Source organism: Mytilus galloprovincialis, chromosome 4 (genome assembly GCF_965363235.1).
Source record: "Mytilus galloprovincialis chromosome 4, xbMytGall1.hap1.1, whole genome shotgun sequence".
NCBI classification, from domain to species: Eukaryota; Metazoa; Mollusca; class Bivalvia; order Mytilida; family Mytilidae; genus Mytilus; species Mytilus galloprovincialis.
In genome coordinates, this window is record NC_134841.1 from 43749502 (window position 1) to 43774298 (window position 24797).

Consider the following 24797-nt stretch of genomic DNA (forward strand, 5'->3'; position numbering starts at 1 on the left):
TACAATTGTTATATCTCAGTGTCATATTTTCTTTTTCGATAATTAATTAGTATAAATTAGGCAGTTAGTTTTCTCCATTTAATTGTTTCACATCTTTTTTGTTTTATACCAGGGTCTTTTATACCTGACTATGCGGTATAGATTTTCCTCATTATCGAATGGCGTACGATGGACTATAATTGCTTATATTCCCCTTTTTTCCACTCCTTTTCAGGTTATAAATGACCAATCCCTTAGTTTTGTTATGTTATGAATACTATTTTTTGTTTGTTACATAAAGTATATTTATCTTCTCGTCTATATTACATATGTATTATGTATAAGCCGATTGATTTGTAAATCATCTGTATTTAAAACACCACGTCCAGGTGTCCTGGACTGAGGTAATATCATGTGCCCCTATAGTGGAGTAATGTATAGAGAATTTAGAGATATTTTTTTGAATACGTATATTTTAACCGTGTTTGACTCTTTCTATTTGAGTTACACGAAAGTGAAAGTAGAAATGACACGTTTATCCTGAATTCCATATCATTATTGGAAGAATATAATTATCGTCACACTGGTAAGACAAAATAACAATTGAAGAAAAAGGATTCCAAATATTTAATACTTACGTTGGGGTTTGGGGAGGCAGGCGCGGATCCAAAAGAGGGGGGGGGGGGGTTCTGGGAGTTGGAACCCCCCTTTGTTTTGAACGATCAATGCATTTGAATGGGGACGTGTAGTTGGACCCCCCTTCTTTGTCCTGGGTTAGGAACCTCCCCTTTTTAAAATGACTGGATCCGCCCCTTAAAGGGGACATTGAAAATTTTTTTGACAACATTTGAGCAATTCTCTATTTCAAACATGCTAGCTATTTTGTAGTCCATATAATTATGACTTCTTGAAAGGCTTTTATAATATTTATTTTTTTGACGCCTTACATCGACAGTTGATGTAAGGCGTCAAAGAAAAAAAATATAATAGCCTCTTGACGCCTTACATGTACATCGACAGTCGATGACAGTCGATGTAAGGCTCAAAGAAAAAAAATATAATAGCCTCTGAAGACGTCATAATTATTTTGACTACAAAATAGCTAACATGTTTGAAATAGAGAGTTGATCAAATATTGTCAAAAAAATATTCAATGTCCCCTCCCAGGGGCGGATCCAGTCATTTTAAAAAGGGGAGGTTCTGGACTAGCTATTTTGATGAATACTTTGTCAGAATATAGATCATTCAGCAGAAGAGTAAAATAGCACTTCAACCACTTATCAATCAGATGTCATATATAAGACTATATGGTACAATGTATCTCTTGTGTAATCATTTCTAATGTTTGTTTTATGTGATTCATGACCATCTTCTATTTATTTTGTGTACACATATCTTAAAAACACAGATGATATTATTATTTAATTATTTCCTTTCAAGTTTAATCTTAAAATTTAATATATTTTAACAGTTCAAGACAATATCTGGCAGTCAAGTATACTTTTGTATTATAAACTTGAATAATTCCATGTCCTTCAGACTTAGCATGCTTAGGAAGAGTGGTCTTGAATTTATTTTCATTCCTCATGGTCATGATTGTGATGACATGAAAAATCAAAGCGCGAAAGCGCTGTAAAGGCAGTTAATTACAAGTTGTGTGTATTTTTAGTCCAATTATATCAATCATTATCTTGCATATTACAGAGGTGCATGCTTCCAGTATTTAAAATTTAGAGTTCTTTTATACCTTGATTATCTATGTTTATAGTCTACTGTTTACAGTATATTTTCAGTACCTCGCCATGGTACGTTCTTTTAAGACATATATGAACTTTCCTTTTAAATAGACTATTCTTTATTATTGATCCAATGACTCTCATCCTATGAAAAGAAGTTCACAATGATTAATTAGTCACCGCACTGTGTGTATTGCAAGAACATCAAGTAACATAATGTTAAATGTACATACATTATACATGTACATATAGCAACATGTCTACTCTTTTGATGACCATACTTTTATCTAGAAACTATAATAACTCCAAGCCAAATTATTTCTAAGTATAAAGTAATTTATGAATGAAAAAGGTGTTTTTAATTAAGAAAACAATGACATCTGGTGGTCATAATATTTGTCTCATTAGCATTTTAACCACTTCTCCATATTTGTAATTAAAACAATAGAAAAAAATGATTCAACCACAAAACAAAACTTACTTGTAAATCTCTGAAATTCTCTATACTGTATGAGTTTTTCTCATTGTTTGAGATTGTACAGTAACAGTAACACCTGTAACTGCTTATACCCATTTCTTTATCTTATGCACTTTAGTTTGATAAACTCACTGATAGCATACCACATCTCCTTATTTTATATACATTACAATAACATGTAATTGTAATTTAAATCTATACATCAAAACAAAATGCATTAACCCACTTTCGTGGATGCATCCTTTGGCACAATGCAAGTTCTAAAATTATGCAAAATAAAACAACTACTATTACTATCACTATAGTAAATATTATTTCAGATGAAAGTTTTGTTTTACATTCCATTTACAATTTCACAGGATTTGTTAAAATTTTGTATATTTTGTCCAATAATTTGCTTTATATACAACCCTTTATTGGAGACTTTTCTAAGCCATATAAAAAGTTTTCAAACTAATTCAGGTTTTCTTTTCAAAAAAAAAAATTGCATATTGATGGCAACATCTATTTTAGCAAAAAAATCTTGCACAATAAAACCTCCATCTGCCATCACACTGTCACTTGGATCACATAATTAAACTATTATACATTGTTCAACTATTTGATGCTCATAGATACAACCAACATATGCATTAGAGACAGAGTTTACTAAACCACCGGGTGTCGAACATACAAGTTTTGTTTCTGTTTTTATATGATGAAAAGGTTGCCTGTTGAGCTCTATGTGCTTAACGTTTTTTCACATGACATTCTGTGCTGTCAATAATAATCCTAGTTGAACAATTTGAAGGGTAACTTTAATTTGAAGTTAGAAGGCAAAAAATACCTGACTAAACAACCGCTAGATGGCCAAGCCTCTCACCACTGTTTAGACATAAAAATAAATCCATGTTTACACGATATTCTTAACACTGGATTCAAATATTGAAAACAATTTAAACAGTTCAAAGTTGGTCGTATAATGCCTCAATTTCATCAGCCATAAAAAAAATGATTTTCAACTGACACGCAATCAATTTGAAAATATATGTATCGCAAACAATGTGCTGCTGGGCCATGCTTGATCGAAACAAATAAAAATTTACTATACGACTCTAAACAGGTATAAAAATGCATGGATGTGTCATCCTTTGGGGAATCTGTGCTGAAAACATAGGCATTGGTGGTGTTTGCGTAATTCTGTGAAGCTCAACATAAAGTGGTCAGTTGGTGGTGGACAGTCATGATACCTTTCTGCAGGATGAATGACTTCTTCATGAAGAGCAGTTTCACAATCGAAACTTTCCTCTAGATTTCTGCTACAATATTCATCCAGTTTAGTTCTTTTGGTTTCATGGTAAACTGTCCTAATTTTTCTTTTTGTGGACCATTCAGTCTCTTGCTTGGTGCATGAAAATAGGCTGGAAATGGCAGCATAGACATAAGTCTCTGTAAGGTGGGTTTGTGCTCTGAAAAAGGTTATAAAACATTAGCTTTTTTGAAAATTCATAAACACTAATATGGTGGCCTGACCAAGATGTATGTATATCACAATGAAAGTATTGACAGTAATGCAACTATTATAAAAATACCACCTATTCCCGATAAAGTCGTATCAGTTTGTATTAATTGGTCCGGTTTGGTCCAGATATGCTCTGGAATTGTGTTTTTTCCATGGAACCTTGTCATGAATTTTAAAAACCATTTCAAGTCTTTTTTGGCTTCGCCATTCCAATTAATGTGATGAACTTTGCGTGATACAGTTCTGAGTAGAGTAAGCAAGCGTGCAATGAATAACTTTGCATATCTAATACAATTAATTGATTCAAGCTTTTTTCTTGTGATAGTTTTCTAAGTCAATAATTTCTCAATTACTCCTTTTAATTCACCTAATTTGTCATTGGGAATAGAAATTGTCATGTTTACAGTGTCAAATTGTTTTCCAAGGCCTACTTCGATTCGTCCAACTCGGGTTAGTAGAGTCTATCGAGTTTACTCGACTGACAACCGAACCCTCCGAGTTTGACCTTTTGAACCTACCCGAGTTAACTCGACATCGGGGCAGGTTTAGCGAGCGTCAAGTAGTTGCAACAAATAAAAGTGATACAAATAAACTGGTATTTGACAAAATACAGCCGAAGAATAAAGCTGACAAGGGGAATTTATTATTGCATGTATTTCGGAATCAGCCAATATTGTTCATGTGTATATTTGGTCCTCAAATCTCTTCAACTTTATTCGATCTTTTATAACATTTTTGATTCGAGCGTCACTGATGAGCCTTTTGTAGACGTCTGGCGTAAATATTAAATTTTATCCCTGGTATCTATGATGAGTTTATTATCAGCTGTCGGTGGTTAGAAATACAATAGAAATTAATTGTTTTTCTTTGAACGATTTCTTTTCAATTTTTTTTTAACTCAATAACAAACTATTTTTCAAAAGCAACCAGGATCAGGACTTTTCTTTGTGAAACACTATGTAATATTTTTTTTATTTTAATGCTCATCATAAAAACAATTTTTCACCTCCATTATAATAGTCAACTCGATGGAAGAGTTTTGACTTCGATTCGGAACGGTTGCGCACATGCGCATTAGCACTGACCTTTCAACTCAGAGTTAACCCGAGTTGGACGAATCGAAGTAGGCCCAAGATGATCATATTTGTGTCAGGTGCACAACACTTTTGCTCCGCAACTTTAAAACCAAGGTCATCAATTAAGGTTTTGAGAATGTTAAAACCATTCCCGGCAAATTCTGTCGTTTCGGCTGAACCTATATCGTCTATGTAATTAACACCATTGTAACCCATGTTTCTGTACATGTACATTATAGCATTTGTGGTCCTTTGTGCTGCCATAGCCCCTGTACGCAAGCCGAAGGGAATTTAAGTGTCAAAGTATAACTTGTGATTCCAGACTAGTTCTAACAAATGATAATCATAGGGATCAGCCGGTAACCAACGGTAGCATCTCTGTATGTCCACTTTGTACAATAGACAGTTGGGACCCACGGCCTCTTTTCGTTTATAAACTGTACTAAGTGATCAGTGGCAGGGTAATGCAATGTGAATGGGTCACCCATGTTAGTATATTTTGGTATGCCATCATTGACTAAAGTACCGGTGTACCTATTGAAAAGGACAAGTTCATGATAGTCCTTCTCTCTATCGTATCTGTTTTGGGAACAGAAGACAACGGTGAGGTAGCTAAAGGAACTTGAAAAGGGTTGACCTTGAAAGGGCCAACTAAAGCATTATATGATATATTCGTCTATGTGCTCACTAAAAACAATGCAGACTTGTGATTTCTAACAATAGTCTCTGGAAATTCATGTTTGCTATAGCCAACAGGCCAACCAAATTAAAAAAAAATCTACAATTTTGTAGTCATAATAACCATGTAACAATTTTCTCCATATAGGAATGTTCATTGTTGAAGGAACGGGTATTTGTGATCCAAGATAATTTGGAACACCTGATTTAAAAACAATATCATGTAGAACAACAGGATTTTGACACACCTGATTATTATTAATATCATAATTAACATTATTTTCAATATTTCTACATGTATGGTCTACACTATCAATAACAGTACTTTTAAAACATGTATCAACATTTAATCCGCTTTAAAATTTTGAAGGTGTAATTAAAGGTTTTGATTTTAAATTGATTTCATTATCAATTTTATCATGGCTATCAATAACATAACTATGTGTACAAGAATTGTCAGTTTGTGTTGATACATCTATAGTTTTAGCTGAAATACCACATACTTTTCCTAGACATAGATATGTATGTGTGCAGGAAAGTCATGTTGCCAATTTTGGACATAGTCTCAGCTCTGAACCTCGACCTCGACCTGCATTACCCTGGAACTGTTGATGACTTTGACAATCTTTTGCAGAGTGATTCATTATAGTTTTTCGTTTTATCCAGCATGAACTACAGAAATGTTCCTCTGATAAACCAAGATAAAATTGAGAATGGAAATGGGGAATGTGTCAAAGAGACAACAACCCGACCATAGAAAAAACAACAGCAGAAGGTCACTAATAGGTCTTCAATGTAGCGAGACATTCCCGCACCCGGAGGCGTCCTTCAGCTGGCCCCTCAACAAATATATACTAGTTCAGTGATAATGAACGCCATACTAATTTCCGAATTGTACACAAGAAACTAAAATTAAAAAAAATACAAGACTAACAAAGGCCAGAGGCTCCTGACTTGGGACAGGCGCAAAAATGCGGCAGGGTTAAACATGTTTATGATATCTCAACCCTCCCCCACCTCTAGCCAATGTAGAAAAGTAAATGCATAACAATACGCACATTTAAAATTTAATTCAAGAGAAGTCCGAGTCTGATGTCAGAAGATGTAACCAAAGAAAATAAACAAAATGACAATAATACATAAATAACAACAGACTACTAGCAGTTAACTGACATGCCAGCTCCAGACTTCAATTAAACTGATTGAAAGATTATGATTTCATCATATGAATATCAGGCACAATCCTTCCCGTTAGGGGTTTAGTATCATACCATCATAACTTAACATATATGAGAAGAACATAACCCGTGTCATGCCAACAACTGGTTTTTTAATAAATGTGTTTAGTTCCGATGCAAAGACCCTATAAGTGAATCAATATTAACGCCAAAATAAGCAATCTTTAGTGACCTGACAACAGTATCGTAACTATACCCTTCTTGATAAGTCTATTTAAAGGTTTTGTTAGTTTCTGAGGTGAATACTGACCTTTTGTGCTTTATAAAGAATATTTCCATAAAAAATTGGATGTGAAATACCTGAACGTATAAGAAGTCTGAATGTTGAGCTATATTTACGAATGATGTCCTTATACCGATGATAAAATTTAGTAAATGTTTTGACTAGTTTGTGATATCGAAAACCCTGGCGTAATAATTTTTCAGTAATACATAAATTTCTCTCGTTAAATTCTAAAACATTGTTACATATACGAGCGAATCGTACAAGTTGGCATATATAAACACCGTAAGATGATGACAATGGAACGTCACCATCTAAAAATGGATAATTAACGATAGGAAATGAAAAATTATCTCTTTTATCATAAATTTTAGTATTAAGCTTTCCGTTAGTGATATAGATATCAAGATCGAGGAAAGGGCAGTGGTCATTGTTAGTATTAGCTTTATTTAAAGTAAGTTCAACAGGATAAATTTCTTTAGTATACATACTGATGTCGTCATTATTGAGAGCCAAAATGTCATCCAAATATCTAAAAGTATTATTAAATTTGTTTATGAGATGTTGTTTCGATGGGTCTTTGCTGATTTTTGTCATAAATTGTAACTCATAGCAATACAAAAACAGGTCCGCAATAAGTGGTGCACCGTTAGTCCCCATTGGAATTCCAATAACCTGACGATATACGGAATCTCCAAAGCGAACAAAAATGTTATCTAGTAAAAATTCAAGGGCATATATAGTAACAAAGCATGTCCAATTGACATAGTTTTTTTTATTGCTACTAAAAAATGACCTAAAAGAGTTTGAACATATATATTCACATTCTGACTTTTTAAATGCCCAATGGAATTTAATTAGGTGGGTGAATTTTTTCTTAATGAGAATGTGAGGCAATGTGGTAGTATTTTTGTGTAATTCTTTTTTTATTAATATTTTTCAAGAAAGCATATGCATTCCTGTCATTACTACATCATACATTAGCATAATTACTGCTCAAATAATTCTTTGTATCATATATCTCTTGTAGGAAATCCTTATAATTGTAGCATTCACCAAAAAATCTCAAAGGGGCCCTCAAACAGATTACATTGAATCGTAATCCAAAAAATTATAACGTCTTGAAGTATCCCCCCTTTTTTTAATTCTAAAACGATAATTGCGGTTGTAAACATACTTTGTTTTAATCGCATAGCGATTATATAAATAACTGTTTATATGTGCCTTGCAAACAACAGCTGATTGAGATGGACTCTACGGTTTTCATCGTGTTCTCGTCCAATCTACGTATGAGCCATAGCGTTGATCCAAATTTTCCTTCTTATTAAGTCATTTGGAAATCCTCCTCTTAAATGACACTCAGGTACACAACGACAAGTTTTACTAGGCATCGACATTCGCTACACAGTGCAGAAACGGAAGTTGGTGACGGTATCGGCCGGTCTCACTAATTAGAGACAAGAATAATTTTAGCGATATGAAGCGACAAGAAGAAGAATTTAGTGACAAGAAGCGACAATAAGAAACAAGAGACACACGTATCGCTATTCTCTCACGAAGCTATTCTCATTTAGTGTTTCTATTTGTGTGAGATGTTATTAACTTAGTGTGAAGCCACATCAATTAATGATGTTCATATCAAGGACGACGAGTTTCAATGTTAGAAAGGAAATGATATTGCATGGTTATGATTCAATAAATTCTTCAAAAGAAAGTTGAAAAATCTTTGTTTTGATTTCCATTTTATAGCGTGTGCATAGAACATATTCTTTATATTTTATTATTAAAAACTTGACAATCCATTTCTTCTTTACAAAGGTTTACTTTTCCATCTATCAATGTAATATAAACAATTATTTTGTAACTGTCCCTTTATGTAAAAAAATGCATATTTTTTCAATATTTATAGGGAATAAGATGTTTTAATGATATTTTTTATTTATTTCTTGTCGATAAATAGTCTTCTCGACGCTTCTTGCCGTTACATTATTTTTCTTGTCGTTTCTTTTCATTTTTTACCGCTTCTTGTCTCTAATTAGTGAGACCCGGATCGGCTACCACGGTGCCACCTAATCAGGAACAATAATTTCATACTTTTTATAACTGAGACCGAAATAAAAGTAACGTCATACGGCTTCACGTACAGAAATGCGCGTTAACTTGTATAATATGCAATATAATTCATGTTCAGTTGACCTTTAATTGTAATATCAACGTCTGAAATTATTCAAAAACGTCTAGATTACAGATAACACTCAAAATTAACCCGACCTCTTTTCAAACGGAATTCAAATAATTCTAGTTTGTCATACGGTATACTGCTTATAATATGAAATACAAATATATCAAAAGTTTTTTAAAACGAACAAAACACACTGGTCGTTTTTATTTCCCATGCCAATGTAAATGAAATGAAACAAAAAAAAACACTTTTATACCACAAAAAAAAGAGGAGAAAATGGAAGATTTCAGGATCTCACTTCTGGCCAAATGCCCCACGTAGATGTGTTAGACATCGCGTAAGGAAACATTTACACGACCACTAAAAAGGCATTAAAGCACTGCCTTTAAAAATTTGAAAAATTGTTTCAAATGTTTTCTATAGGGGAAACGGGAGTATATATTCTGCCATAGGCAACAATACTTTCATTTTGTAAATTTACCATGTTTATTATAAAAATCTTAACAAAATATTTATGTGTGGTATTAGTACTTTATTATTATGTTTCTAAAATTGAAGTCAAATAGTATTATGACCAATTTCTAACGGAACTTGTTTAAATGCTATACTTGCCCACCGTCATTTTACACAAAATTTTCAAATATTTCTCTAGAAAATATTTCAATAGGTTCCATAGTTTATATTGTAAAGAACAATGTACACACTGCAATTATTCATAGACAAACGATAGATATATAAAAATATATTGTACCCTTACATCCAATCACAGTCCTTTAAAGATGACGTCCTTCACCTGCCTTGGGTACACAAACGGCCAACTTTTAGCTGAGAAAATGTAATACTACTTTTTTCCCTATACTGTGACGTAAATATAAAGAATTCTTTTGACACAACCAATGCAATACTGAGTTATTGAATAAACCTTGGCTTTGATAAATACTTGCATGTCCCCACTTCTCAAAGAAACATGGATTATTTTATGTCACCACCCCTATATGATGGTTTAACTCTTTCTATATTTCTTTCGGATTAGGCTTAATAAACTACCGTCAGTGTTCATTTATGACATTAACTTTTTCAAGGATCTTGAATGATAATGATATTAGGTTTAATTGATATCTATGATAACATTGATCTTCGTCAACTTCTACATAAAATCCAATGAAGGTCTGAAAAGCAGGCGAGACATATCAGCAATGTTGCTGTTGTTGAATAATACAAGCATATTTTTTTATGTACAAAAAAATGTAATTAAACAAAATAAAAATTACTTAATCTATTACTCTTTTCAGATCACATGGACACTCCAGTAAAAGTATGTTGTGGGATATGTGAGGCCCAACATGTCACAAAAACTGCAGATTTCTGGTGCCCTGAGTGTGATGAAGGTCTTTGTACCGAATGTAAGAGTCACCATAGTTTTTCCAAAGCAAGTAGACATCATGCAATTATTTCGATTGATGATTACAAAAAATTATCCACCGATATTTCAAACATAGTGCACCACTGCATAGAACATGAGAAAAAACTTCAAATGTATTGTCCTCGTCATGATCAACTTTGTTGTCTTTTATGCATTTCAACAAGTCATAAAGATTGTACAGGAATGTTACCTATTGATGAAATTGCGAAAACTGCTCAATCCAGTGGTTTGTTGGAAAGTTTGCAGACATCGTTAGAAGACATGAAAAGCAACATTTCTAAAATAGTACAAGACAGACAAACAAATCTTGTAAAAATTAGAAAACAGCACCAAACAATTTATGATGGACTTAAAAAACTGCGAAAAAGAATCAACTGCCAATTTGATAAACTAGAAAAAGAAACTGTTAAACAATTAAACACTGCTGAGTGTAATCTGAAGACGCAAATTGGGGATCTGTTAAAAGAACTTAAAGATAAATCAGATAGGGTAACAGGATTACAAAAAAACATTTCAGATCTTATGAATCATGCATCTCAATTACAAACTTTCATAGGAAGCAAAAAGTTAGAAGAGAAGATCGAGTCTGAAGAAAGATATATTCAGTCATTAACAGAAGATGGCCGCTTGAAACAGCTTTCATTGAAATGTGCGCATAATGAGTTGATTGAAAATTTACTCAAAAACATTTCGTCATTTGGTTTGATATCGATGGAATCTAGTCCACAAATTATTAAGATCAAATTAAGAAAGATGAAACAAGCTCAGATAATGTCTGCCAGCGTGGTGAAAGAATCTTTTGATCATGTTGATGATATGAATGCTGCATTCTCAGGAAAGGTTGACATTTCAACAGACAATATGAGTAAGTATTGCATAACTAGTTTAGCTGATTTTCAATTGGAAAATATGTTCATGCAGACTCTGATATTTACAGTGATGATTTTTATTAGTAAATTTACAGATTGTAGCTACTTTCAATTTTTTTTAGCTCACTGGACCTAAAGGGCTATATGAGCTTGCACCACCACTTAACATCGGTCATGTTCATCGTCTGTCTTCTTCATTGTTGTTGTTGTTGTCGTAAACTATTTAGAAAATCTTCTCCTCTAAAACTACTGTGCCGAATACCTTTAAACTTCATGAACTTTGTCTAAATGTTATAAATTGTATCGGAAGTTTTAGTCAATCAGCAAACATAGCAACCTTGGCTAAAAATAGAGGGCAAATATAGGTTTGGGTTTATATCTCAAAATCCAAAGCATTTAGAGCAAATCGGAAGAGTTACATTTGTAAAACTGTTCGTTAGATCAAGGTTGATCATCCCTGAAGTTTTCAGACAAACTGAACAACTCAGTGTTGGGTTGGGGTTGCTGCCATTAAATTAGTAATTTAAAGGAAATTTTGCAGTTTTCCGGTATTATCTTGCATATTATTGTTAGAAGATAAAGATAAACTGTAAACAGTAAATATGTTCAGCAAAGTCAGATCTACTAAAAAGTTATTATGACCAAAATTTTCAAGAGACCCTCGAAGCAGCTGGGGGATTTAAATTAAAATCGATCGTTTGTTTAAATATTTTCTAAAAATGAAAATTAAATCGATGTTTTTTTTCAAAAATATGAAAAAACGTTTTGGTCACCGTTTTTTTCCCTCCTAGCTACAGGTTGGGCAAAATTGTAAGATTTTGTATATCATGTATATATATGTATATAAGGCCAAATAAAAATATATGTGTGGTTCCAATCACCCTACCTATCCTACTTTTAGTCTTTATATTAGCCTACCCTAAAGATTTTTTTGTCATTTTCCTTTAAGCACTGTTAAATTTAGAATGTTGCTCCCATAGACTCAAGGTAAATAAAAAATGTAAAATTAAAAAAAAATCCCTACCTACCTACCCTGACATTTTTCAGATGAAACTGGAACCACACATACTTTTTTATTTGGCCTAATACATGGATTGAATTTTGATTTTAAATCTGAGAAAATAGCTCTAATAATATGTTTTCAGTAAAGACAAAGAAAAAATTGGGTCACCAAACATAATATACAAATATGTTTAATTGCTACATATTAAAATAGGTTAATTCCCAACACATTCTATTGTAAAAGTTACTTTCTCTAATTATCTCCCCTTCCATTTTAGTTGCCTTCCTTTGTCCATGATTATAGCTGAATCAATTACAAACAATTCTTTATACAATCGGCCTAGCCAAGATCAGATGTGCATTTCATATTGGGTCTATGTTATAGGCTTGTAAAGACAAGAAGATAAACTTTACATAAGTAATACATCTTTGAACTGAAGATGAGAATGTAGGGTTTCACAATGAATATCAAATATCATGTATAGGTGTTACCGTTTTGAAAAAAAAACACTAAAATACACGCTGAAAATGGGCAAAATTACACGTTATGTTGTTTCATTTAAAATTTACCTGTTTTTATCAATTGATAGTTGATAAGTGAACTTAATTTGAACTACATTATTGGTTCACTGTTATAGACAATTTATTCTTCTTTCTTTTACTGGTTGTTGCAACAAAAAATCTTCAGTGGTTACAAAGTTATGATAAAAAGTTGAATACTATGCGCTTGTTATGCAATTTTGCACTTTTGTTTTTAGCTTGCTCAGTGTAGTGATAAAAGAGAAAAATAAATCAAATTTATGCTATTATGTGTTTTGTTTTCTCTTTTAGTATATACATTATCAAAAACTACCTCATTTATCAAAATTGCAGTACCCTAGCTGGAGATATATACCATCAAAGTTGGATATACAAATAAAGTGAAAAAATGTCTTGTCCGTAGACATGCATTCCCTAGTAAACTGGAAGCATAATTACATTAATGTTGCATTGCTAAGTTCCTGTTCTTTTGTAGATATGAAAACACTACTAACATTTTTTTCTACCATCTATTAATAGAGGAAAAAATTCAAAAATATGTCAGAATGTCTTGTCCGTAGACACATGTCTTGTCCGTAGACATGTCTTTTTATCAATATTGCTTGGCTTTATGGGTCTTAATTAGTCCTATGTGTTGTTTAAACTTAGAAATATCTTATTTTTAATAAATAAATGGTAATTTAAGTGTTCTCAATTTTTGTAAAATTACTTTACAGGAGTGGATTTTAAAAAGTGTCAGATTATCAGTCATAAAAAGCATACCTTATTTTACTTCAATATTGTTTATTCCAGTTGATGCATACCTTAAAAGATTAACTAAATCAAATGAAGAAAAAGTATTTCTCTCTCTCTAACTTTATCTTTTGCATTTCAGTATTAACAGCAGAATTGATGAGGAAGTGTCTACGGACAAGACACTTGTACATAACAAGTATTAAATTCAATTATTTGTCTGCTATGAAACTTAAATCTTATTTATAGGTGATGAAAGTTATCTATTCAAATTAAAACTCAGTATTTTCAACATGAATATAGTCACAATTAATTCTAACAGATTTTTTTTTTTAACTGAAATTGTCTTGTCCGTAGACATTACCACAATATATTTGTATCCAATTTCCTTGATTTCAGCCTAATTTGATAGGTAAATTGTATGTTATTTTTTTAAGAGAACTCATTCAACTATGTCAAAATTGAGTTTTAATAATTGTTTGATTGTTTTAAGCAGTCAGATATATGGATTTCAGTTAAAAGAATATGTCTTCAGTTTGGCTTAATCAATAAATTATTGAGATATGTAAAGAATTATGGGTACATTTTTATATTTTCCAAAATTTAAAAAACACAGCTTAAAATTTAATTAGTAACTATTAATCTTAACTTTAACAATCATCTTTGAAAGCATTTAATTGAATATCATTAAAATGTCTTGTCCGTAGACATTATCAAAATGTATTTGTTTCCTTTTTCCTCGAAGTAAAGCATCATTTGATAGATAAAGTTTAACCTGATAAAATGTATGTTTTTTTTTCTCAAGAGAACACTTTCAGCTATATCAAAATTAGGTTTTAATAATGCATTTCATTAAATATGAATACAATGTCTTGTCCGTAGACAAAACATATAAATTGTATTGCTAAGTTTGATTGTTTATTGTAAGAATATGCATCAAGTTATTTTAATGTTCTATACACCAAAAGAAAGGTTTTTTTTGGAAGTTTTGTTATTTAAAGATAATTTTAGATACAGTTTTATCTGATAAGATTAATGATAAAAGAAAGCTACTGTTGTTTGAAATAACTGTGAGTTAAACATGTTCTTGTCATTTTTTTTTTCAATTAAAATGTTTGATATTCAATAATTCTAAACATATTTTGTTGTCTTTGTCATTGACCTAAAATCTGACACTGGTGACCATGTCTTGAAGCCAACCATTAAAGAAAATTATACAGTTTTTAAACACCATTTATTTAATAAAAATATTAAATATTTCTTCCAAAAACTGCATGTAATTATATAAATGCTTCCAGTGTTAGCCTAACGATAGCAATTTTTCATAATTTAAACCATTTTTGAACCAAAATATCAAAATAGTTTTTCCCTGAGGTGATACTCATTTTTGACTTCATGTGAAACACAAAATGCACATCTGATCTTGGCTAGGCCGAATGCAATAATTAATTTTGCCTTCCACTGATAAATTAAAGCAATTTTTACCCTCCAGTTCTAAAAATATTTTGAATAAAATTGAGAATGGAAATGGGGAATGTGTCAAAGAGACAACAACCCGACCAAATAAAAAAACAACAGCAGAGGGTCACCAACAGGTCTTCAATGTAGCGAGAAATTCCCGCACCCGGAGGCGTCCTTCAGTGAATTTTTGAAGTCTACTTTGCAAATTGGAGGTATCTTTCTTTGACCATAATGGTAGTTGAATCAACTACAACCAATGCTTTATACAATGCAATATTCAATTTTACTTCCTATTGATAAATTAAAACAATCTTTTCTATTCAGTGCTTACTAGCACTTTGATTACCGTTCTAGGGTCATGGCGCTTTACAAATGAATAAATTGCTGATTGTTTTGTTTCTGATCTCTAACTTGAGTTTGTCTGAACTAAATTTAATGAAAAGTATATAATACTTTTCACCACAAAATAAGTCTAAATTCAACTTTTGAAAGTGTCACTTTTACAGTTCTTGAGGTATTTCCCTTTATAGCATTAAATGCTAGCGGGGGCATCATCTGTGTCACTATGGACACATTTCACATTAATGGTTTAATACATCAATAAATATGATGTCATTTATTGTATTAAAATGAAAAGTCTAACATATGAATCATCTTTTACTCTCGAAATATGCACATTTCATTATAGATATAGACCGATTGTTATTTTTAAAACACCAGATCCACTTGCTCTATTAAGACAATCTGTTCATCATAATGATCATGTTTGCTAACATTTACAAATATTCCTCTCTGAGACTACTAGGCCTAATACTTCAAAACTTTAATTGAACCATCCTTTAAGTTAGTAAAACTTGTTTAAAAACTGTATCCAAGATTTTGATCCATTAACAAACATGACCCCTATGGCTAAAAATAGAACATAGGGGCTATTTTTTTGTAAATGCAGTTAATGGCTTTTATCTTAAAACAATAAAACAGTTAGAGCAAAAGTGATATGGAGTAAAAGTGATGAACAATTTAAGATCTATCTGCTATAAGGTAGACCCATTGGATCAACAATTGTAGGGTTAAAGTTGTCTGAAATAGTTTCTTGTTATGAAATTTTACTGTTTTTGGTTATAATCTTTAATATTAAAGGGGCACTAGCTACGAGATATATGAAAAACCATATATATATTTTTTTTTTTTGGCTCAATCAGTAATGAAATACAAATAGTGAAATAATAATTCCTTTTTCGTAGCCAATAAGGTTCAATTTTGTCAAAATAAGAAAAAAAACATTGATTATGTTAATTTCACTTGCAAGTGAATAATTCGACCTCATTGAATCCGTATTCATATGAACTTTAATTTAATTCCTTAGCTTGAGATGGATAACACTTGAATTGTATGTGTAAAGTTATTTAAAGGAAGAGAATTATAACATTGAAAGTGAAACAGAGGTAAATCATTTGATTGACTGATTCGATCCACAAATAAACATTCTAATACAGGTAAAAACGACGATAAACATTTATTTTTTTATCTGTAATATGAAATTGAATATACCTAGAATAATTCAACAGCACGTGTTATCTATTTATATCTATATTTATGTTTACATCGCTTATATAAATATGGTCATCGGATGACTATAGAGGTCAACTCGATAAATAATTAGATGGCGTCTAGACTCAAACACACACAAAACGAAGCTACGTATTTTCATGCCTGTGCCTTGTTCCTTGTTTTATTTAGACTTATAATAGTTTGGATAAATGTTTTTCATTGTTTTAAATCAAATGTGAGAATTTGATTAAGAATCGCTTAACATGAATTTGACAGCTAGTACCCCTTTAAAATAGATAGAGAGTAAATACAAAAAAGCAAAAGTAATCAGCTAAGTAGGATCCTCAAATAAGTCAAATGATCAGCTAAGTAGGATCATCAAATAAGTCAAATGATCAGCTAAGTAGGATCTTCAAATAAGTAAAATGATCATCTAAGTAGGATCTTCAAATAAGTTGAATGATAGAACTAGTCAATTGACTAGTATTAATTATTGCCCTTGAAATGATTATTTTTTTATCTATCTGTTATGAAGTTTTCAAATAGATCAACAACCCATTGTTTAGTTACTGTTGGAAATAGTTTAGTATACCCCATGCAATTTCTTGCATCTTGTTAATTGTGACAGTCATTTCTGTCCTTGTCATTGCAACCCCTTTGAAACCACACGAAATAATATCATGAAACTTTATACTTAGTATGGACTCATTTATACTCGTTGGATACAAACTTCCACAGATTTTGTTGGTAAAGGGGAACCACGTTTTTAAATGTTCAAGGAATTACAAATTTCCTAAAGGAATATATGCAGATATTGCCAAAACAACGTAATTAGATATCCACGAAAAGGCAAGTTTTCCTTTATCCACGAAAATTGGTATCCACGAAAAAAAATGAATCTACAGTAGAAAATAAGGATATACTATATGTAGATGTGCATATCGACTGAAAATAATAACTCATTTTTTTTTAGGAGTTTTGCCCTTTTGCCCTTTTGCAATCATTGTCCTCAATACTCATTATACTGCTGCAACAGTTTGTCATCTAAACTACTCTGAAACTACACAGCAGAATATCTTAACTTAATTGTAAATAATAAGGACGTACTTAGTATGAAGATGTGCATATCACCAGGAAATTATTATTCGATTGGTTTTCTAGGAGATACTCCCCTTTTTACTTATTGGCCTCAATATACTACTGCAACAGATGTCATCGCAACTCATCTGAAACTACACAGCAGAATTTCACGAAACTTTGAAATTATAAGGAAATACATGTGTATACCAACATGAAATTATATTAAAAAAAATGTATAGGAGTTTGAACTTTATATTGGCATCCATATACTATAGTCTGTCAGTACTGTGCTTGTCATCGTATCTCATATGAAACCAATCCACTCCATATTTTTTTTATGTACCTTTGTAGATAATAAGGACATAATATATAAACATGATAAATGTGCATATCCACAAGAAATTTTAATCAATTGACTTTTGTAGGATTTTTGAGTCTGTGACACTTAGTCATCATGAAAAATTGTTTACTCAGTGTGGTGTATGTTACCGTGCTCACAAAGTTTCTTTAATTAAGATTTACTTTTTAGCTCACCAGGGCCCGAAGGGCCCCATGTGAGCTAATGCCATCATTTTGCGCCCGTCGTCTGTCGTAATCTATTTCAAAAATCTTCTCCTCTTAAAAATTGCTGGGCCAAATATCTTCAAATTTTAACTAAATGTTTCTTAGAATATATAGTTTATAAGTTATATCCGAAGTTTTGATCCATCGACAAACATGGCCGCCATGGCTAAAATAGAGGGTACAATTGTACAATTGATCAAGATCCTTCAGCCCTGAAATTTTCATACGAGTCGAACAACCATAAATTGTTGAATTGCTGCCACTAAATTTGTAGTTTTAAGGAAATTTTGCAGTTTTTTGTTGTTACTTTGAATATTATTTAAGATAGATATAAACTGTAAACAGCAATAATGTTCAACATAGTAAGAATTACAAAAAAAGTTGATAAAACAACAATTGTCAATTGACCCCTTAAGGAGTTATTTCCCATTAAAGGCAAGTTTACACAATTTGTTATCAAGTTTGTCAACATTTAAAAATCTTCTCCTCTGAAATTACTGGGCTAAATTCCTTCACACTTTAAATAAATGATCCTTATCGTATCTTGTTTATCAATTGAATTGGGAGTTTCGATCCATCGATAACATGGCCGTCATGGGTAAAATAGAATATAGGGGTCAATTGCAGTTTTTATGCCCCACCTACGATAGTAGAGGGGCATTATGTTTTCTGGTCTGTGGCTCCGTTCGTTCGTTCGTTCGTTCGTTCGTTCGTTCGTTCGTTCGTCCGTCCGTTCGTTCGTCCCGCTTCAGGTTAAAGTTTTTGGTCGAGGTAGTTTTTGGTGAAGTTGAAGTCCAATCAACTTGAAACTTAGTATATATGTTCCTTATTATATGATCTTTCTAATTTTAATGTCAAATTAGAGTTCTGACCCCAATTTCACGGTCCACTGAACATAGAAAATGATAGTGCGAGTGGGGCATCCGTGTACTGGGGACACATTCTTGTTTGCTAAAGCTTTTAGAGCAAATCTGTCAAGGGTAAATTTGTTCAATTGGTCAAACTCTAACAGCCCTAAAATTCGGACAAATCCAACAACCCATTCCTGAATTGCTGGCCCTAAATTGGTTATTTTAAGGAAATTTTGCAGTTATTTGGTTATTATCTTAAATATTATGGAAGATACAGATAAACTGTAAACAGCAATTATGTTCGACAAAGTTAGATCTATAAAAAAGTTTCAGGACCAAAATTGTCAATTAACACCTTAAGGAGTTATTGTCCTTGAAGGACAATTTTACACATGTTGTTTATGTTTTTTAACTTTAAAAATCTTCTCAAATGAATCTATTATAAATTGTATATTTGTTTCTTGTACGTCAAGAAACTTAGACTCAATGGCTAAAATGGAACATTTGGCAATGTATGGGTAAAATGCATTTATTTGCTTGATGAACTCGTAATCATCACCGGAGGTATGACTTAATCATGTTAATTGAATCAAAGCTAATTTTTCGTAAGAATCAAATTTAAGGTAACAGTAGTTAAAAATGAATTTGTATATAGTTTGAAGCTGTCAACTTGAAGTTCATGTTCACCGATTTGACTCAATTTCTCATATTTTATTTTTAACCATGTAAAACATTTATCCAAATTACAAAAAGTCTAAAATAAACAATTGACTGGGCATGGGCTCAATAATGTGTTACAAATAAGCTTCGTTTCATGTGCATTTAAGTCTTGACGCCATCTAGTTAACTATCGAGTTGAACTCCGAAGACCTCCGATGGTCATATTGATAAGCAATATAAACATAAATTTTAATAAAAAAAAATCGAAGACACATACCTTATCATATATATTTTAGACAAAAATATATTTAATTCATTTGTCTTACACCATTATATCAGAACATGATTATCTAAATCAACATTATAAACGTTAGGAATGTAGCAACACGAAACAGAAGATGGGAAATCTTGTACTCCTAACTTTACTTTTCTTTTATTTCAAAATAAAAATTACGTACCTATTCATATATATATTGTAAAAGTACGGCTTTTATGATTTAATTTACCTTATTTCATATGCATGGAGATATTAATACATTTGAAAAGAAAATTGCATATACGACAGTTCTTGGTTGATTTAATTCTAGCTAAATTTGCATTATTTTATTAATGACTACAGTGCAATACTCTTTCAAAACCTTCTGGCAAAGTTGACCTTAAATGGATTTGGCTATTATTTATAGGTCCAACAAACACAATAAATTTCATGCTTCCAACCAACTTTTAAATTTTCTGGATTTCACATGCGACTGTCATACAAGTGAGAGGTTTAGCTAGCTTTAAAACAGTTGTAATTCACCATTTTCTACTTAAGAATATGCCTGTACATTTGTACCAAGTCAGGAATATGACAGTTGTTATCCATTTGTTTGATTTGTTTGAGTTTAGATTTTCCATTTTATTATATGAATTTACTTTTTTGAATTTCCCTCGCAGTACAGTAATTATGTAAATTTACTATTTGGTATTATATTGCTTTAACTGTTTTTGGTTCTTATTCATCATTGGCTTTCAAATATTCATCTTTGAACGTCAATGATTAAGATAAATCCAGAAAAGGTTGAAAGGTTGAAAGTTGATCGGAAGCATGCAATGATTGTGTTTGTTTTGTTTTATATGTTTAAAATAGATATTACTGCGTATTTTATTTCTCATTGTTAGTTAATCATTGCTTGAAATTTTTCTAAAATACAAAACAATAAAACAACAGTACCGTGACTAAATATTTTTGTGGCAAAGTTATATTTCATTACAGGTAAAGAGTCTCAAGATAATGCTGCAGCATGGGCAGCTTACTATGCCCAGTTCTACAGCAATACTGAGTATGGACAGACGCAACAACCAGTTCAACAGTCACAGCGAAAAGCACATCAACACCCTGGTAAGCGGAACCAGTTTACTTTCAATATTTATATCCTGTATGTTGAATTATATTGGTATCTGTACACACACGTATTGAAACATTTAATTTAACTTGTGATACACAGTGATCGCTTTTACACAAGATGATTATACAACTGGTATAATGAGACTTCATTGCTAGAACATAAAATTAGAATTTAATTTGAATATCCCTTCGGCAGTCATGTTAATTACTTAAATAAAGTAGGCATTATCAATTTGGGGAAATGTATGTACAATGTAATAAAAACATGATACGTTCCAGATGGAATTGTATGAAAATCTGGTATGCCACAAAACTAATACACTAAAAAATGTCAAAACTTTTGAGACGGTATTCATTTTTCGGCGCAAATATACTTGATTAAAATTGTTTTCAACTGCAGTAGTCAACCAACAAACTGGCCAGCCAGATTACAGCCAGGCTTGGGCAGAGTATTACAGACAACAGGGAATGTTTACACAGGCTGAGAAGGTTTTACAACAGGCTGCAGCATTACAGGCAGGAACAGGTGGTCATCAGCATAAACAGCATCCTTAGTAAATACTAGTATCTAGCACACATTTTATAGCTGCAGTATTTTATTTATAAAAAATGCTTTAAGTCCATATTGCTTATGTTTCTTTTATCTGTATTCATAACATCCGTCGTCTTTTCTCATCGTCTTTCGTATGCAGTCAAATTACAGCCAAATTTGAAAATTTGTCTCGTATATGCAGTTGTGCACTTGCTTTTGTGATGTTTTATTAATTTTATTAATATAAAAAAAAAATTAAACATGATGCGCGGTGAAATGAATCTTGATGAAGAAACCTGGCTAATAATATAAAAAAGTAACTAGTTTTAATTTGACACTGATATTAGTTGTGCTAGTAAATAATTGAAACAGAAGTTGTGTGTGTATTAATATATGAAAGAGAACTAACATATATTTGATACAAGCGATATTCATCAACCGCATTTTGTACATTATTCATATAATATATTATAAGAAAGTTTAAAGATGAAACAAATGGAAATCCAAAAAGCCATTTCAAAGGATTTAGATAAGAACTTTATTTGTTTAGAATTGAAGGGGATAAAACATACTGCAAAAGGTATTCCAAACTGAGAACCAAGAGAACATAAAGTAACATGAAATATTTTTAAAACTGTTTATTTAATCATGTTATGAGTTTGTATGAAATAAATTATACTAGGAGTGTCGATGATGGGTTGTAATCTCAACACGAAAAGAAAAAAGGTACACTGTAATCCCCTTCCTATGATAAAATATAGATTTCGAGCAATTGTAATACAACCGGATCTTACTGTCATGTTAGATAATGATTAACTCAAGCTCTTATTGTAGATAAAACGTTATAACAACTAGATTAGCATTGAAACAGTGGTCCATATCATTTGTGTTTTATTGTTGATTTACATGTATGATGATAATTAGGTATGATACTAAAAAGAAATCAAATGAGGTTAGTTCCGTAAAGGCCAGTGAATAGTAAAAAGGCTTTGTCATAGCTTTGAGTCAAATTTGATATATAACTTTAGTTCTATGAACTATAACTGAAAATCGAAAGTAGTAATTCAATTATCGCTTTTAATGACTGAATTTATATAACTGACACAATTCCTTCAAAATATGTGAACATTTGTAATGAAAGCACATATAATGTAATAAAAAAAATGTTCTTAAATATCTATTTAAATCATTAAATCAACAATTTCAAGTACATAGCTTTTTCTTTAAAAAAATATATGTTGTTGATACAAACATTTCCGGGTCACCTACTTTGTTTTTTGTGTATTAATCAATTCATCAACTTGGTAGTAAAAAACGACTAACTTCGATGTTTTGGTTTTTTTTTATCACAATGAACTCAACGTTTAATGCTGTACAATGCATACAATAAAGACGGTGACCTAATAATTATCCTATATATCATTAACACGAAAATGAATGTATTATACGCATATAGTTTTTAATAAAAATTTATGTATTTAAAATTGTAGATTTTACAAATATTCATCTATTCTTAAAGAAGTCGACCAGTTATATTTTAGAACATAAAAGCAAAAATTGAATTAAGCATTTTTCGATTTTCAGTCATAGTTCAATCAGTCAAAGATGTATGCATATTTTACAAAAGTCTGTGTCATAGAAGATTTTCTGTAACTTGACCTTAAATAATAAACGATTGATATTACCAATGTTATTTCAACTGATCGGGAGGAGCTTACATTTTATTTTGCATAGGACAGTCTATTTGAAGATGTGTGTGATAAGGATGATTGCCGTTATAATTATTACTGATTTCTAATCACCTATCAGTGTCATCAAAGAAATTTACAAAACAATGACTGGACACGTCATCGATGAGATTGTCCTAAAACACCTATCTATAGATGGACTGGTTTATTATGAGCCAACTGGTTAAACTCCGCCAAGTCAAGTGAAATAAATCGAGTAATAACAAGCGATGGATAAAAATATCCGATCTTAAGGTCAAAACAGTGATAGTTGAATGTGGTTGTATATATTAGATATAGATTTTTTATTATGTAACTGTATAACCAATTCAACATTTTTATTTTTCCATTCCCTGTGTGTTGTTTTAATACAGACGTGAACACCAGCTATAATTACGAATATTTGTTTGTAGTAACTTCAGTTTAATTTCAACGTATGATAATTTACTTTCTTCTTATTACTGTAGTGTATAGAAAGTGTCATACGACGTGTACAGTTATAATTGACCTATTGTATATAATATATAGGTTTATGAAAAACAATATGATATGCATTGCAATGCTTGTCGTTTTTTTCAGTTACAAACCACAACAATATTAAATATGTTATGTATTGATCGCTGGAAGGTCATGACTGACGTTTCGTTAGTCAACGTTGTTGCAACGTTGTGAGAATGTAATTTTACGTCATGTAAGATACGACATAGAAGAGACATCAGGACAACATTGTTATAGCTTTTGATAACGTCCATCTAACAATGTTGTGCCTATTCCTTGGCTGTAAAACTCACTCCACAAGTGAAAAGAGTCAATCTATTTTAATTATGTGATGATTTAAACAGAATATTATGGATATTTCCTTATGAATTTTCGGTTTTAAACATATTAAGATTATGGCTAAATTGGTCTTTATAAAAAATATTATTATTTACTCCATAATAATTGTTCTACTGTAATTGTGTGTAAAGAACAAATGATATCTTATGTTCCGAATAGTTTAATGTTATATTTGCAGTTTGACGTTAGTTTTGAACCGTAAACCAGTAAACATTATATAAGATACTATTTATTATCAAAGATTGATTCTTGTGTAGTGTATCATTATGAGCAATACAAGTACACGTGACATAAATTCACTAATGTTTTTATCATTAAATTAGACGTATAGGACATAGTAATTAAGGAAAAAATATACAATTTCCATGTGTGATGATGTGTAATTGAAGATATTTGTGTTTTTTTAAATAGAACTGTTATTTATAATTGTGTTATTGTTATTTTAGAGTTTATTTCTATGCTGGTTATTAAATCATTTGAACCCTATAAA

At 31.3% G+C, this 24797-nt stretch overlaps 1 protein-coding gene across 1 annotated transcript; it reads left to right on the forward strand.

Moving 5' to 3' along the window:
• Window positions 1-482: 482 nt before the first annotated feature.
• LOC143072199 (uncharacterized) lies at window positions 483-24797 on the forward strand. Its single transcript, XM_076247026.1, has 4 exons — window positions 483-565; window positions 10384-11379; window positions 21080-21205; window positions 21612-24797. The coding sequence occupies exons 2-4, from the start codon at window positions 10389-10391 to the stop codon at window positions 21764-21766; spliced, it is 1272 nt and encodes a 423-aa protein (XP_076103141.1). The 5' UTR covers window positions 483-565; window positions 10384-10388; the 3' UTR covers window positions 21767-24797.